Source organism: Schistocerca nitens, chromosome 9 (genome assembly GCF_023898315.1).
Source record: "Schistocerca nitens isolate TAMUIC-IGC-003100 chromosome 9, iqSchNite1.1, whole genome shotgun sequence".
In the NCBI taxonomy this organism is placed as follows: domain Eukaryota; kingdom Metazoa; phylum Arthropoda; class Insecta; order Orthoptera; family Acrididae; genus Schistocerca; species Schistocerca nitens.
This window is the reverse complement of record NC_064622.1, coordinates 424740734-424755794: the sequence shown is the minus strand read 5'-3', so window position 1 is coordinate 424755794 and position 15061 is coordinate 424740734. Positions and strand designations below refer to the sequence as shown.

The following is a 15061-nucleotide window of genomic DNA, read 5'->3' as shown; positions in this document are numbered from 1 at the left end:
TAAGGTCAGTATTGCCTCACGTGTTCCAGTATTTCTACGGAATCCAAACCGATCTTCCCCGAGGTCGGCTTCTACCAGTTTTTCCATTCGTCCGTAAAGAATTCGCGTTAGTATTTTGCAGCCGTGGCTTATTAAACTGATTTTTCGGTAATTTTCACATCTGTCAACACCTGCTTTCTTTGGGATTGGAATTATTATATTCTTCTTGAAGTCTGAGGGTATTTCGCGTGATTCATACATCTTGCTCACCAGATGGTAGAGTTTTGTCAGGACTGGCTCTCCCAAGGCCGCGTCAGTAGTTCCAATGGAATGTTGTCTACTCCGGGGGCCTTGTTTCGATTCAGGTCTTTCAGTGCTCTGTCAAACTCTTCACGCAGTATCGTATCTCCCATTTCATCTTCATCTACATCCTCTTCCATTTCCATAATATTGTCCTCAAGTACATCGCCCTTGTATAGACCCTCTATATACTCCTTCCACCTTTCTGCTTTCCCTTTCTTTGCTTAGAACTGGGTTTCCATCTGAGCTCATGATGTTCATACAAGTGGTTCTCTTATCTCCAAAGGTCTCTTTAATTTTCCTGTAGGCAGTATCTATCTTACCCCTAGTGAGACAAGCCTCTACATCCTTACATTTGTCCTCTAGCCATCCCTGCTTAGCCATTTTGCACTTCCTGTCGATCTCATTTTTGAGACGTTTGTATTCCTTTTTGCCTGCTTCATTTACTGCATTTTTATATTTTCTCCTTTCATCAATTAAATTCAATATTTCTTCTGTTACCCAAGGATTTCTACTAGCCCTCGTCTTTTTACCTATTTGATCCTCTGCTGCCTTGACTACTTCATCCCTCAAAGCTACCCATTCTTCTTCTACTGTATTTCTTTCCCCCATTCCTGTCAATTGTTCCCTTATGCTCTCCCTGAAACTCTGTACAACCTCTGGTTTAGTCAGTTTATCCAGGTCCCATCTCCTTAAATTCCCACCTTTCTGCAGTTTCTTCAGTTTTAATCTACAGGTCATAACCAATAGATTGTGGTCAGAGTCCACATCTGCCCCTGGAAATGTCTTACAATTTAAAACCTGGTTCCTAAATCTCTGTCTTACCATTATATAATCTATCTGATACCTTTCAGTATCTTCAGGGTTCTTCCATGTCTACAACCTTCTTTCATGATTCTTAAACCAAGTGTTAGCTACGATTAAGTTGTGCTCTGTGCAAAATTCTACCAGGCGGCTTCCTCTTCCATTTCTTAGCCCCAATTCATATTCACCTACTACGTTTCCTTCTCTCCCTTTTCCTACACTCGAATTCCTGTCACCCATGACTATTAAATTTTCGTCTCCCTTCACTATCTGAATAATTTCTTTTATTTCATCATACATTTCTTCAATTTCTTCGTCATCTGCAGAGCTAGTTGGCATATAAACTTGTACTACTGTAGTAGGTGTGGGCTTCGTATCTATCTTGGCCACAATAATGCGTTCACTGTGCTGTTTGTAGTAGCTAACCCTCATTCCTATTTTCCTATTCATTATTAAACCTACTCCTGCATTACCCCTATTTGACTTTGTGTTTATAACCCTGTAGTCACCTGACCAGAAGTCTTGTTCCTCCTGCCACCGAACTTCACTAATTCCCACTATATCTAACTTTAACCTATCCATTTCCCTTTTCAAATTTTCTAACCTACCTGCCCGATTAAGGGACCTGACGTTCCACGCTCCGATCCGTAGAACGCCAGATTTCTTTCTCCTGATAACGACATCCTCTTGAGTAGTCCCCGCCCGGAGACCCGAATGGGGGACTATTTTACCTGCGGAATATTTTACCCAAGAGGACGCAATCATCATTTCATCATACAGTAAAGCTGCATGCCCTCGGGAAAAATTACGGCCGTAGTTTCCCCTTGCTTTCAGCCGTTCGCAGTACCAGCACAGCAAGGCCGTTTTGGTTATTGTTACAAGGCCAGATCAGTCAATCATCCAGACTGTTGCCCTTGCAACTACTGAAAAGGCTGCTGCCCCTCTTCAGGAACCACACGTTTGTCTGGCCTCTCAACAGATACCCCTCCGTTGTGGTTGTACCTACGGTACGGCTATCTGTATCGCTGAGGCACGCAAGCCTCCCCACCAACGGCAAGGTCCATGGTTCATGGGGGGGGGCTCGAGTAAGTAACCTCCTTTAGAGAATGATTGAATTTTTCCTAGCATTCTACCAATGAATCACAGTCTTCCACCTAATTTACTTACAATGGACCCCAAGTGATAGTTCCATTTCATATCGCTTCAAGTTTTTACTCCCGTATATTTGTGTGAGTTGACCAGTTGTGGCTTACTGGTATTGCAGTCACACGCTACTACGTCTTTTCGTTTTTTGAAGTGCAAAATTTCACATTCCTAACATTTAAAACAAGTTACCAACTTCCCACCACTTTGGGAATATCGCGAAGATCAAAATGAATATTTGTGCAGCTTTCTTCAAGCTGTATTTCAATACAGATAATTAGATCAGCAGCGAAAAGTCTGAAATTACTATTAATGTTGTTTGTAAGGTCATTTATATATACCACATGAACAGCAAGGTTCCAAACACACTTCCCTCTGGCACACCTAAAGCTACTTCTACATACACACATCAAAAAAAGTTTTGCATCACCTCGGTTCCGAGACTTCCGGAACCTGTACAGAAAATTGGAATAGAGATCAACATAAACAGATTGCTGTACACACCGGTGCGTCTAATACCAAGTTCACCTGTCCCCGTTGATATTTATCAACTCCCGTCAGCAGCTGAAGGTGTTAATATAGTTCTAATTTCGATCACGAATCGTGTACCTCCGTCCTGATGCAGTGACTGGAACTTATCGGATGTCGGACCCCCCTCCGTCTAGGCGCTGCTCATGCATGGTTGTTTACATCTTTGGGGGGAGGGGGGGTTTAGAGACATTTCTGAATAGTTAAAGGGACTGTATCTGTGATACAATATCCATAGTCGACGTCTATCTTCAGGAGTTATGGGAACCGGGATGATGCAAAATTTTTTTTGGTGTGTGTTATTTCGGCTTTACACAGTACTACGGGACTCTAAACCCTAATCTACCTTCCTTTAAAATATGTGATCTATTTGAAGCCTTTATATCTAAAATAATATCTCAATGCTAACATTTATTTGTTAAGGCATATAATCGGTCCCTTTATTGTTTCTCGATAGATGAGATTATGAGCCACTTTTACCACTTACCTCCTAACAAACAACTTATTGGAAAACACATTCACCATTTTCTAGAGGAGTAACCATTCCGAGTAGTAAACAGCATTATCTTTACGAAAAAGACCTCTTAAATCCCCAGTAAGATTCATGGATTAGACAAACATATGGGAACACCGAGAGAAACGCGTGTTGAACATAAACGCAGATGGTAGCCAGGCTGCAGACAAGTGCGCAATGTCCTCAACACTTTGCAAGTGTCGGACGCGGTGAGAACAGCTTTCGATCTAGTTGTGAGTACATAACGTCGGTGCTCAGTGAATCCGGACGTGGGCAAATTGTTGGCGATCGTAGAGTGGGTGCTTCCGTAACCAAGGTACCCGAAGTGTTTGTTGGTTCAAGAGACACAATATTGAAGATTTACATCGCATATAGGGAAAGCAGAAGAACTTGATCCGTTAAGTCACACGTGGACGAGATTATGTGCTGAGTGATCATGACGGACGGTCATTGAGAATTGTGACGAAGAGGACGACAGATGCAAAAGTCACTGCAGAACTGAAAGTCGAACTCGTAAACCCTGTCGGCACCGAAACAACACGAACAGAGATCCACAGCGCGGGAACTGCAGGGCGAACTGGTTTTCCAAAGCCACTCGTCAGTGAGACAAAGGTCGTAACAAGAAAGCGTTGTGTCGAAGCCATAAAACATGGACTGTGGAGCAATGGAAGAATGTCATTTGGTCAGATGGGTCTTGTTTCACACTGTTTCCAAGGTACGGTCGAGTTTGCGTCCCAAGAGTGAAACATGGCGGGGGTTCGGTGACGGATTTGGGTAGCGACATCGTCGGATTCCATGGGCCACGTAGTTACTCTGCAAGGTCGCATTACTGCATGAATTATGTGACCATTTTGGCTGATCAGGTCCATCTCCCATGGCGCAATGATTGTTCCCCATGGTGACGCTGTGTTGAGCCGACATGGTCTCGGTTCCCACAGCTCGCATCATCCAGTTCTGGTTTTCTGAGCACGAGAATGAATTATCGCATGTCCCCTGGCCACCGCAGTTGCCTTGATCTCAATATTATTGACGCTTTGTTGTCTACTTTGGAGAGAGTGGGTGCTGGTTGCTGTCCACCTCCGTCATTGTTACGTGAACTGGCACTATTTTGCAGGAAGAATTGTATGAGATTGCTTTGAAAACCTTACAGATCCTATATTTGTCCATTCCAAGACAACTGGAAGCTGTCTTGAAGGCCAACGGGTTTCCTACAACGTATTGGTATTTATGGTGTTCCCATACTTTTGTACAAACTCTGTTTCCTTAATATTTTAATTATTTCATTAAAATTAAATAATTACAGAGTGTTGTAGAATGAACACCCATCTGTTGAAGAACAACAGTAGAACGAATCAATAAAAACGAAAATTTTTTATTATTAAGTAGGACATATATATTTTTCCAACTAATGGGCTGAGCAAATGTTCCCTAAAATTTCGGCTCCGACTGTGGTTGACATCTTCCGAAGTAAAACAGCAACAGCATCATGGCCTCTAAGGGCTATGTACAAAGCATAGCCTCATAATGCCAAATGCGTGATTATTTCTGACTGGAGTCATAGTTCTCCATTAAAAGTAGTCGATTGTAAATCTGTTGGCGCAAATTCTGAGTATATATTTCGTTTAAACTAACTTTTTCTTCCTCTCTAGTAAAATTTTTGTGGTGTTTGCAACTCTCTATGGCCTCTCTATACATGATGAAGCGCTGTATTTGCTGAACGAATTTTAATTCGTGGTTTACATTTTGAAAAGCATGTTCCTCTGCGGCAGTTCCTTTTGTGGTGGGCTAAGCAGTTGTTAACTATTCTTTCGTGGACCCGTTGCATGCTTATCCACAACTAAAAGGAATTTTATAGGCCCCAGGTGTCACTAGCGGATGCCGTATTCTTTTTGCTTTCCTGAAGCGTTCTTTTACTTTCCCAATTGGCGGCCGTTGTTCCTTATTAATCCCGGTGTCTCTCTCTTCTTGGACGAAGTATTCGATCGAACTTCTTACTGAAACAACGTCTTTTTTGCTTTTTGTTTTTAAAAGAAAAAAAGCCAACCCCAGGTGATTCAGCTCATCTTGTAAACAAACCGAGCCGCCAATTTTATTTGCTCTGTCTACCAAGGTTTTAGTGATACCTCTTTTTTTGTCCTGATTGATGGCTGGATTCCCTAAGGAGGAGTCAATCAGTGTGCGCAGCTTTCCTGTTCGCCTTATGGTCGTAAGCTGCTTCCACCAGTTTGATTATTGGTAAATCCAGAAAATTAAGTTTCTCGTTGCTCTCTTTCTCCATCGTAAATACAGTTTTATGTTTCGCTGTTCCGATGTATCAAGAAAGCATCCAACTCATCTTTGTTGTGTGTCCATACTAAAAAGGTATCCACATGCGCTGGCCTTGGTGGATTTTAATTTGCGGCATTCATTTCGATAAGCAAGTTCCGCTACAACAGTTTCTTTTGTGTTCAGCTAAGCGAGTGCGGACTTTGCTTCTTGTGGTTCCGCTGTAAGAAATTTTATATGCTCCATGTGTCGCTAATGTCGCTTGTTGCCGTTCTGAAGCATTCTTTCATTTTCTTGATGAGGTCTAAAGGTCATTTACTGCGACTGGAAATTTCGCAATCTGTCACACAACTGCGACGATACTTCATAGACAGGCAATTTGATTTGTAGCCGACTGTGAAGTATTTCATTATGGTAAAACGCGGAATGTGTTCCAGAATCCTACCGCAATTTGATGTCAGCGATGTGGAGCTATAATTCAGCAGATTGCTTCCATTTACTTTCTCGTGTAATGATGTGACCTTTATAACTACCCACTGCGTGTAAGTACGGATCTTTCGTCGTGCGAGCTGTTACATATGATTGGTGAAAACGAAAGTGTTACATCAACATAGTCCGAAAGGAACGTAATTGCTCTGAGCACTATGCGACTTAACTTCAGGGGTCATCAGTCGCCTAGAACTTAGAACTAATTAAACCTAACTAAACTAAGGACATCACACATATCCATGCCCGAGGCAGGATCCGAACCTGCGACCGTATCGGTCGCTCGGTTCCAGACTGTAGCGCCTAGAACCGCACGGCCACTCTGGCCGGCGGAACGTAATTGATGTAAAATCTGGATCGGAAGATATACCTTTATTAAGCGACTTAAGCTGGTTCGCTACACCGAGAATGTTGTAAGTAGACTGTTTAGGTTTTTGTGTTGGTAACGCCACGTAGCGCTCTGTATGAAAATCACCGACTGTTCTGTGTGCAGCCTGTGTCTGGTTGGTATTGTTGGAATATTCGCTATGTAGTGTTGGGCAGCTGGATGTAAATAGCGCGTAGCGTTGTGCAGTTGGAGGTGAGCCGCCAGCAGTGGTGGATGTGGAGAGAGAGATACCAGAGTTTTGAGAGGTTGCTATAAGCGGACGATCTGAACGTGTGTCCGCCAGAAAAAGGAAATTTGTAAAGATGAATGTTATGAATTGATAGATATATACAGGGTGAGTCACCTAACATTACCGCTGGATATATTTCGTAAACCACATCAAATACTGACGAATCGATTCCACAGACCGAACGTGAGGAGAGGGGCTAGTGTAATTGGTTAATACAAACCATACAAAAATGCACGGAAGTATGTTTTTTAACACAAATCTACGTTTTTTAATGGAACCCCGTTAGTTTTGTTAGCACATCTGAACATATAAACAAATACGTAATCAGTGCCGTTTGTTGCATTGTAAAATGTTAATTACATCCGGAGATATTGTAACCTAAAGTTGACGCTTGCGTACCACTCCTCCGCTGTTCGATCGTGTGTATCGGAGAGCACCGAATTAAGTAGGGATCCAAAGGGAACGGTGATGGACCTTAGGTACAGAAGAGACTGGAACAGCACATTACGTCCACATGCTAACACCTTTTTATTGGTCTTTTTCACTGACGCACATGTACATTACCATGAGGGCTGAGGTACACGTACACTCGTGGTTTCCGTTTTCAATTACGGTGTGGAATAGAGTGTGTCCCGACATGTCAGGCCAATAGATGTTCAATTTGGTGGCCATCATTTGTTGCACACAATTGCAATCTCTGGCGTAATTAATGTCGTACACGCCGCAGTACATCTGGTGTAATGTCGCCGCAGGCTGCCACAATACGTTGTTTCATATCCTCTGGGGTTTTAGGCACATCACGGTACACATTCTCCTTTAACGTACCACACAGAAAGAAGTCCAGAGGTGTAAGATCAGGAGAACGGGCTGGCAAATTTATGCGTCCTCCACGTCCTATGAAACGCCCGTCGAACATCCTGTCAAGGGTCAGCCTAGTGTTAATTGCGGAATGTGCAGGTGCACCATCATGCTGATACCACATACGTCGACGCGTTTCCAGTGGGACATTTTCGAGCAACGTTGGCAGATCATTCTGTAGAAACGCGATGCATGTTGCAGCTGTTTGGGCCCCTGCAATGAAGTGAGGACCAGTGAGGTGGTCGCCAATGATTCCGCACCATACATTTACAGTCCACGGTCGCTGTCGCTCTACCTGTCTGAGCCAGCGAGGATTGTCCACGGACTAGTAATGCATGTTCCGTAGATTCACTGCCCCGTGGTTTGTGAAACCCGCTTCATCGGTAAACAGGTAGAACTGCAACGCATTCTCTGTTAATGCCCATTGACAGAATTGCACTCTATGATTAAAGTCATCACCATGTAATTGCTGATGTAGCGACTCATGAAACGGGTGACAGCGGTGACGATGCAGTATGCGCATGACACTACTTTGACTCAGTCCACCGGCTCTCGCAATGTCCCGTGTGCTCATGTGTGGGTTCATGGCAACAGCAGCTAACACACCAACTGCACCCGCTTCTCCTGTGACGGGCCTGTTACGGACCCGTTTGCGTGCTACGACCATATGTGCTGCATACAGTTGGCGGTAGATGTTTTGCAATGTGCGGCACGTTGGATGCTCTCTGTCCGGGTACCGTTCTGCATACACCCTGCAGGCTTCAGCTGCATTTCGTCGACACTCGCCATAGATGAGTATCATCTCCGCCTTTTCAGAGTTCGAATACACCATGGTGACAGTTCCTGCAACACTTCACTAGCAAACGCTACATGCGGACACTGCGACAGCTAGACCAAACCACAACAGTGCACTACAGCCACACTCGTAAACACGGTCGTCATCGTAAACATGTCCCTGCAGATTCTGCTCGCTGACCGTGGCCCGTGTTTCTTACAACACGCAACTGAACGTCGGAGGTGTCAAGCGTCAACTTTAGGTTACAATATCTCCGGATGTAATTAACAATTTAAATTGCAACAAACGGCACTGATTACGTATTTGTTTATATGTTGAGATGTGCTAACAAAACTAACGTGGTTCCATTTAAAAAACGTAGGTTCGTGTTAAAAAACATACTTCCGTGCATTTTTGTATGGTTTGTATTAACCAATTACATTAGCCCCTCTCCTCACGTTCGGTCTGAGGAATCGGTTCGTCAGTATTTGATGTGGTTTACGAAATATATCCAGCGGTAACGTTAGGTGACTCACTCTGTATATGATGACTTTTGAATATTATTAAAGTAAATACATTTTTTGTTCTGTATCAAAATCTTTCATTTGCTAACTATGCCTATCAGTAGTTAGTGCCTACAGTAGTTAGAATCTTTAATTTAGCTGACAGTATTGGCGCTCGCTGTATTGCAGTAGCTCGAGTAACTAAGATTTTTGTGAGTGATTTATGAAAGGTATAGGTTATTGTTAGTCAGGGCCATTCTTTTGTAGGGATTATGGAAACTCAGATTGCGTTGCGCTAAAAATATTGTGTGTCAGTTTAGTGATGATCAGAATAAGTAAAGATAGAACTGTCTGAGTACGTTCATTTTTACTCAGCTGTCTTTGTATCAAATAACGTAAGCGTTTTACTAGCACAGTCATTTATAATTTTCCAAAGGGGACGTTTCAATGTCTGCTTCTAAGCTGCCAGCTGTTCTTGATTCGCATTGTGGAATATTTAGTGCTGCTTCTTTGTTGGAGATTGGCTATACGTCAAGTCCCTGACATACTTAACTGTCAACCTCTTTTTTTGCAGGCATCAGAGCGCCTGTGCTGCACCCGTACCCTGAATGGGAGTCGAACCTGCTGCCCGAGGATCGGACAGACGACGGCAAACAGCGCGTGGTGTCGGTGTTCCGCGTGAGCGTCGACGCGTGCGACCGCCTCTGGGTCATGGACACCGGGGTCGACGACATCCTGGGCAACACCAGCCACGTCACGCCACCCAAGGTCAGCCCGCGCTGCGCGCAGCACTGCTGGCTCGTCCGCGAACAACCGGTTTCACAGTTCGTCCGGTCACCGCCCACACTCACTTGTTGTTGCTATTGATGAGCCGCGGACATCCCACGACTGCCCTCAGCTACTGAAAGGAGCCCATTTGGTTTGCAGCGTCAGCAATTTCTTTCTACCCTAACATTACCCCGCTTGGTAAGGGACGCTCATTGCCACTCTCCGGAAAGCCACGATTCTAGACAGACATGTGGATGCAGTATTTCTTGACTTCAGAAAATCGTGTGACAGTGTAACACATTAACCATGTCGAAAATATGATAATAAAAAAATGCACTCCGTCTTCAGGCCACAAGTGGCCCATCGGGACCATCCGACCGCCGTGTCATCCTCAGTTGAGGATGCGGATAGGAGGGGCGTGTGGTCAGCACACCGCTCTCCCGGTCGTTATGATGGTTTTCTTTGACCGGAGCCGCTACTATTCGGCCGAGCAGCTCCTCAATTCGCATCACAAGGCTGAGTGCACCCCGAACAATATGGTAATAGATAAATCAAACTTTGTTACTGGACTGAGGATATATTAGTATGGAGGAGCCGGGATCTTATTTTGGATGGAGAGTCATCGGCAAATGTTGAACTAACCTCTGACCTTACGCAAGTGATGGAGCTACCTATAATGAAGTATCGTAAACCGGGTATACTTTGTCCGATTTTCAGATTCAAATGTGATTTCGTGACTGTTTTTTAACTCCTTGCGATATTTGTATTAGTGAGCATAGGGGCTTGTATGAAAGGATTACGTACTAACACGTTTTCTAAAATGCAGAATAAATAATGGAAAGAAATGTAGGTGGTCAAAGTTAGCATGGATCTGGGGATACATTGACCGGCCTATGCTTCCACCTTAACTGTTAGCTATTATTCACTTTGTGGTCAATAGTTCAAAAATACCATGAAACTTTGACCACCTATAAATAATACATTGACCTAAAGTTTCTTAAGTAGTTAATTAAGCCTCATAAAAGGGAAAAGCCTAGTCCAGTTTATAAACAAATTATAAATATAATGAAAAGTTTCGTATTTTATCCGTATTCAGCGACCATAGTTGCATATAATGAAATAACAAACAGCCAGTTGCATAAAAAGAAATTTAAGTTCTTTACCGGTTTCGGGCACTTAGTGCCCTTCTTCGGAAGGTTATACGTATCGCATTATCTACGTGTGTCAATAATAAAGTGCATACAGCAAAATGCCATAACCCAGAAACATGTGGGCATCTAAGAGGTCTTATTGTATTAATGGATTCAGTATTGTATTACTTATTGTTCCTGCATACTCTTTAGGACCATGGTATTTTGCTGTATGCTCTTTATTACTGACACTAGCAAGTAATGCGACAGGTATAACCTTCCGAAGAAGGGCATTAAGTGACCGAAAACGGTAAAGAAATTAAATTTCTTTCATGCAACTGGCAGCTTATTATTTCATTATTTAATGAAAAGTACTAATATGGAGTATCACAAACATAGCTCCAAATTTAGCTTAGCATAATACCTTCAGTTTCATTCATCTTAAACGTAAATCCTCGTTCCAAAACATCTATTGCACTCAGAATTAAGGTATGTGGTATTTTATCGAAGCAATATCTGGAACTTGTAGCCAAACAAACTCCATTACTTTTTTCGGCGGTATATGACATTATGTGTTATACCTGAATCACTGCCTAAACCGCAACAGCTTGCAGTTCGAGCAATATATGACTGACGTTTGTTTTTCTTAGTTGTAGGCAGTTAACAGTTACGAATGAGCCTTATTTTATATACTGGTGGTTAACGTATGTATTCCTTAGTTCCTCACTGTTATTGGCATCAACAACGTTTAATGAATGGTTTATCTGTAATCCTGGGGTAACAATAATCAGTGGCTAAAGTATCCCCAAAACAGAGAAATCATGCGTGTGACATCAGAAATCGTAATATACAAAAAAACTAATCAGTAGTCTATTTTGAGAATTAATCGATTAACATACATCATTTAGTTGAAAACAGCGAACGTTTTGCAGTTAAATGATATCGGTGGATATTGCACAGCACGATTTTAAAACACTTTTTCATATACAGTTATAAATCACAACAGGTTCAACAAATATTCTGCAAGAAAATCGACGCTACTTTGCGCCATTTAGCGTACATTGATGGAGCTTTACCATCAAACGGTGTGTACTAAACAATCAACGCATAGCCACTAGAGAGATCTAACGAGTGGTCAATGTAACCACGGTGGTCAAAGGATTTCCGTTCACCGTATGTAATATGCGTATTCAGTGCTACATATTCAATGACTTGTCTTTCATACCAGACGTTAGTAATTGGCTTTAAGTGAGTTGAATTGATAGAAAGATGAAATTTCATTAAGTTGATTATCTTGATGATGGCTTCGTTGAATTGTTTAGAAGCGATTCCTTCTACTACGGAGGAAATTAACTGATGAAATGATTTCGAAACTCGAGTAATTCTCCACATATTGAATGAAGTAAAGTATTTGAACTTTTGAACGTTTGCATTCTGCGACATTTCACATAATATGACGACACCAGCGTTAAGTGATGGATCTAGGGACATACGACAGTCCCCTATGTATGGGTCACGTAGGGACCGCGAAGACGAAAGTGACGGATTGCATCTCGCATAGAGGCTTTTAAGCATCCTTCCTCAACTCCATGCACGGGTGGAACCGGAAGACATCATAATGTACAGTGCAATGGTAACACAAAAATTATCCTCCGGCATGCACTTCACAGTGGTTTACGGAATACGTATGTAGATGTGGGTGTAAATTTGTTTATGTGACCAGATGTCTTGCCTTGCGTAGCAAAGTCATTTTAGTCGGAGTGTATAATCATTGTGGTGTACGTTTTCGTGTCAAAAAACCCTCGAAGTGACACAGAAATTTGTCTTTATTAACTGATGAGTAGTATCGGCCAGTTTGTCCATTTTAAAGTATTGTCTCTCACATCCTTCATAGAGTCAGGATACCAAATGAAGCAGAAAACATCTGTGGCATTTGTTGATCTAACTGCCGCCTTCGACACTGTGTGGAGGGAAGGCCTTATCTACAAATTTCTCCGCATCATATCCTGCAGAACAATGGCTCGACTGATTAACAGCATGCTAAGTGATCGGAAGTTCCAGGTAATCACTGGAAGCAACAAAAGTAAGGAGAGGAAGCTGAACAACGGATTGCCTCTCAGTTCTCTCACCCTTACTGTTCAACCTATATCTATCTGGTCTACCTGACACTTCGTCCAGAAAATACTGCTATGCCGATGACCTGGCTCTAGCCGTCAAACACCAGGAAATGAAGACAACAGAAGAGATTTTAGCCAATGACCTGTCTGCATTAGACAATTACTTCAAAATCTGGAGACTCCAACCCAGTGTGAGTAAAACAGAAGTGTGTTGCTTCTAAATAACCAGTTGGCGAACGTAAAACTGGAAGTAAGTTTCAGAGGCAGAATTCTTCGTCACAATTGGAACCCAAAATATCTTGGTGTCATCCTGGATCGTACACTATGCTTCAAACAACACCTTCTTAACTTAGCTCAAAAGCTGAGGACTCGAAACAACATCCTCCATAAGCTATGCGGAACTACCTGGGGATCTTTAGCAACCACCCTGCGAACTTCAGCTCTGGGCTTGGTATACTCAAGTGCTGAGTATTGTGCACCTGTTTGGATGAATAGTCATCATACAAGGCTTGTTGATACCCAGCTGAATACGACAATGCGCATAATATCTGGCACAATCAGATCTACTCCAGTTTATTGGCTTCCACTGTTAACCGGTATAATGCCTCCTGATCTACGCAGATGTACTGCCCTTATGAGAGAATTCCACAAGACCTCCAGGAATTCTAACCTACCCGTGCATAGCGACCTGCCACTTTTAAATCGCAAGAGGCTGAAATTACGTCATCCAACTCTGTGCGATGCTGCTGACATGGTTGCTAAGAATTTCAAACCTCTTGAAGAGTGGATAGGTCGGTGGGAAGCAGTGACAGATGTGCACCTGCATAACATCTTCTCAGGTGCTAACTTCCAAGTGGATTCGACTTACCACGCAAGACCTGGTCTACTCTCAACAGAATCCGTACCACCCATGGGCGATGCAGGGATGCTCTCTTTAAGTGGAAGAAGCTGCCTGATCCAGCTTGTGACTGCGGGGCTCCATACCAGACAGTTCACCACACTGTCAGTGAATGCAGGATTCGAGCCTATCACAGCGCCAAAGAGGACTTCCTGCTAGCAACTCCAGATGCAGTGCGCTGGATTGAAGGACTGGATATTCAGTTGTAAAGACAAACTTAAGTTTCTTGTGTGTCAATATGTACATGTGTATATGTAATTTCATGATATGTCTGTATTAGCCATACGCTAAATGTCCATTTTAAAGGCCTCCACAGAAGTCATACAACATCCGTTACGTCTGAACGGTGGTCACATACTCTGTGTGTGTGTGTGTGTGTGTGTGTGTGTGTGTGTGTATGACAGACTGAAACACTCTACTTACAAAACTACCATGCAGTCCGTGTGTTGTGTTGAGTCACAGGCGGGGTGCTCTGTAGGGTGTGGTAAGCCGCTGAATAAACCACACCAATATTGGCAGCAGTGCTAGACCAGAAGTGTCTTCTCCCTATTTTACGACGGCGCTTAGAATTCCAGGACCAATTTTCACTCTGCAGAGAGTGTGCGGTGAGACATACCTTTGTGGCAGATTAAAACTGTATGCCGAACCGGGATCCAAGCCTGGAGGCTTTGCCTTTTGTGGGCATGTGCTCCACCGACTGAGGTATCCAAGCAACACTCATGAGCGCCCCTCACAGCTTTACGTCCGACAGTTCCTTATCTCCTACCTTCCTTGTAGGGGCCGCCCACATATTGCCAACGTTGATTCGAGTACGCTGCAATAGTTTCGCTGGGAAGCCCTTACGCATCTTCAAATGGTTCAAATCGCTCTGAGCACTATGCGATTTAACTTCTGAGGTCATCAGTCGCCTAGAACTTGGAACTAATTAAACCTAACTAACGTAAGGACATCACACACATCCATGCCCGAGGCAGGATTCGAACCTGCGACCGTAGCGGTCGCTCGGCACCAGACTGTAGCACCTGGAACCACACGGCCACTCCGGCCGGCTACACATCTTCCGATCTCTGCCCAAGCGATTTCTGCATCAACGCGCTATTCGCCGAAGTGAAATGATGTAGAAAGACTTGCACTAGGGCCGGCCGGAATGGCCGAGCGGTTCTAGGCGCTACAGTCTGGAACCACGTGACAGCTACGGTCGCAGGTTCGACTCCTGCCTCGGGCATGGATGTTTGTGATGTCCTTAGGTTAGTTAGGTTTAAGTAGTTCTAAGTTGTAGGGGACTGATGACCTGAGAAGTTAAGTCCCATAGTGCTCAGAGCCATTTGAACCATTTTTGAACGCACTAGACGGTCGATCTCTCTCTGACAGGGTCT

At 43.4% G+C, this 15061-nt stretch overlaps 1 protein-coding gene across 1 annotated transcript in view; it reads left to right on the top strand.

Annotated features, from left to right (window-relative positions):
- The window catches only part of LOC126203494 (protein yellow-like), an 81938-nt gene that overhangs the window by 47615 nt on the left and 19262 nt on the right, over positions 1 to 15061 (top strand). The window contains exon 3 of the mRNA XM_049937823.1: positions 9347 to 9540. Coding sequence (XP_049793780.1) covers positions 9347 to 9540 — 194 coding nt within the window. The remainder of the gene's footprint in view (positions 1 to 9346; positions 9541 to 15061) is intronic.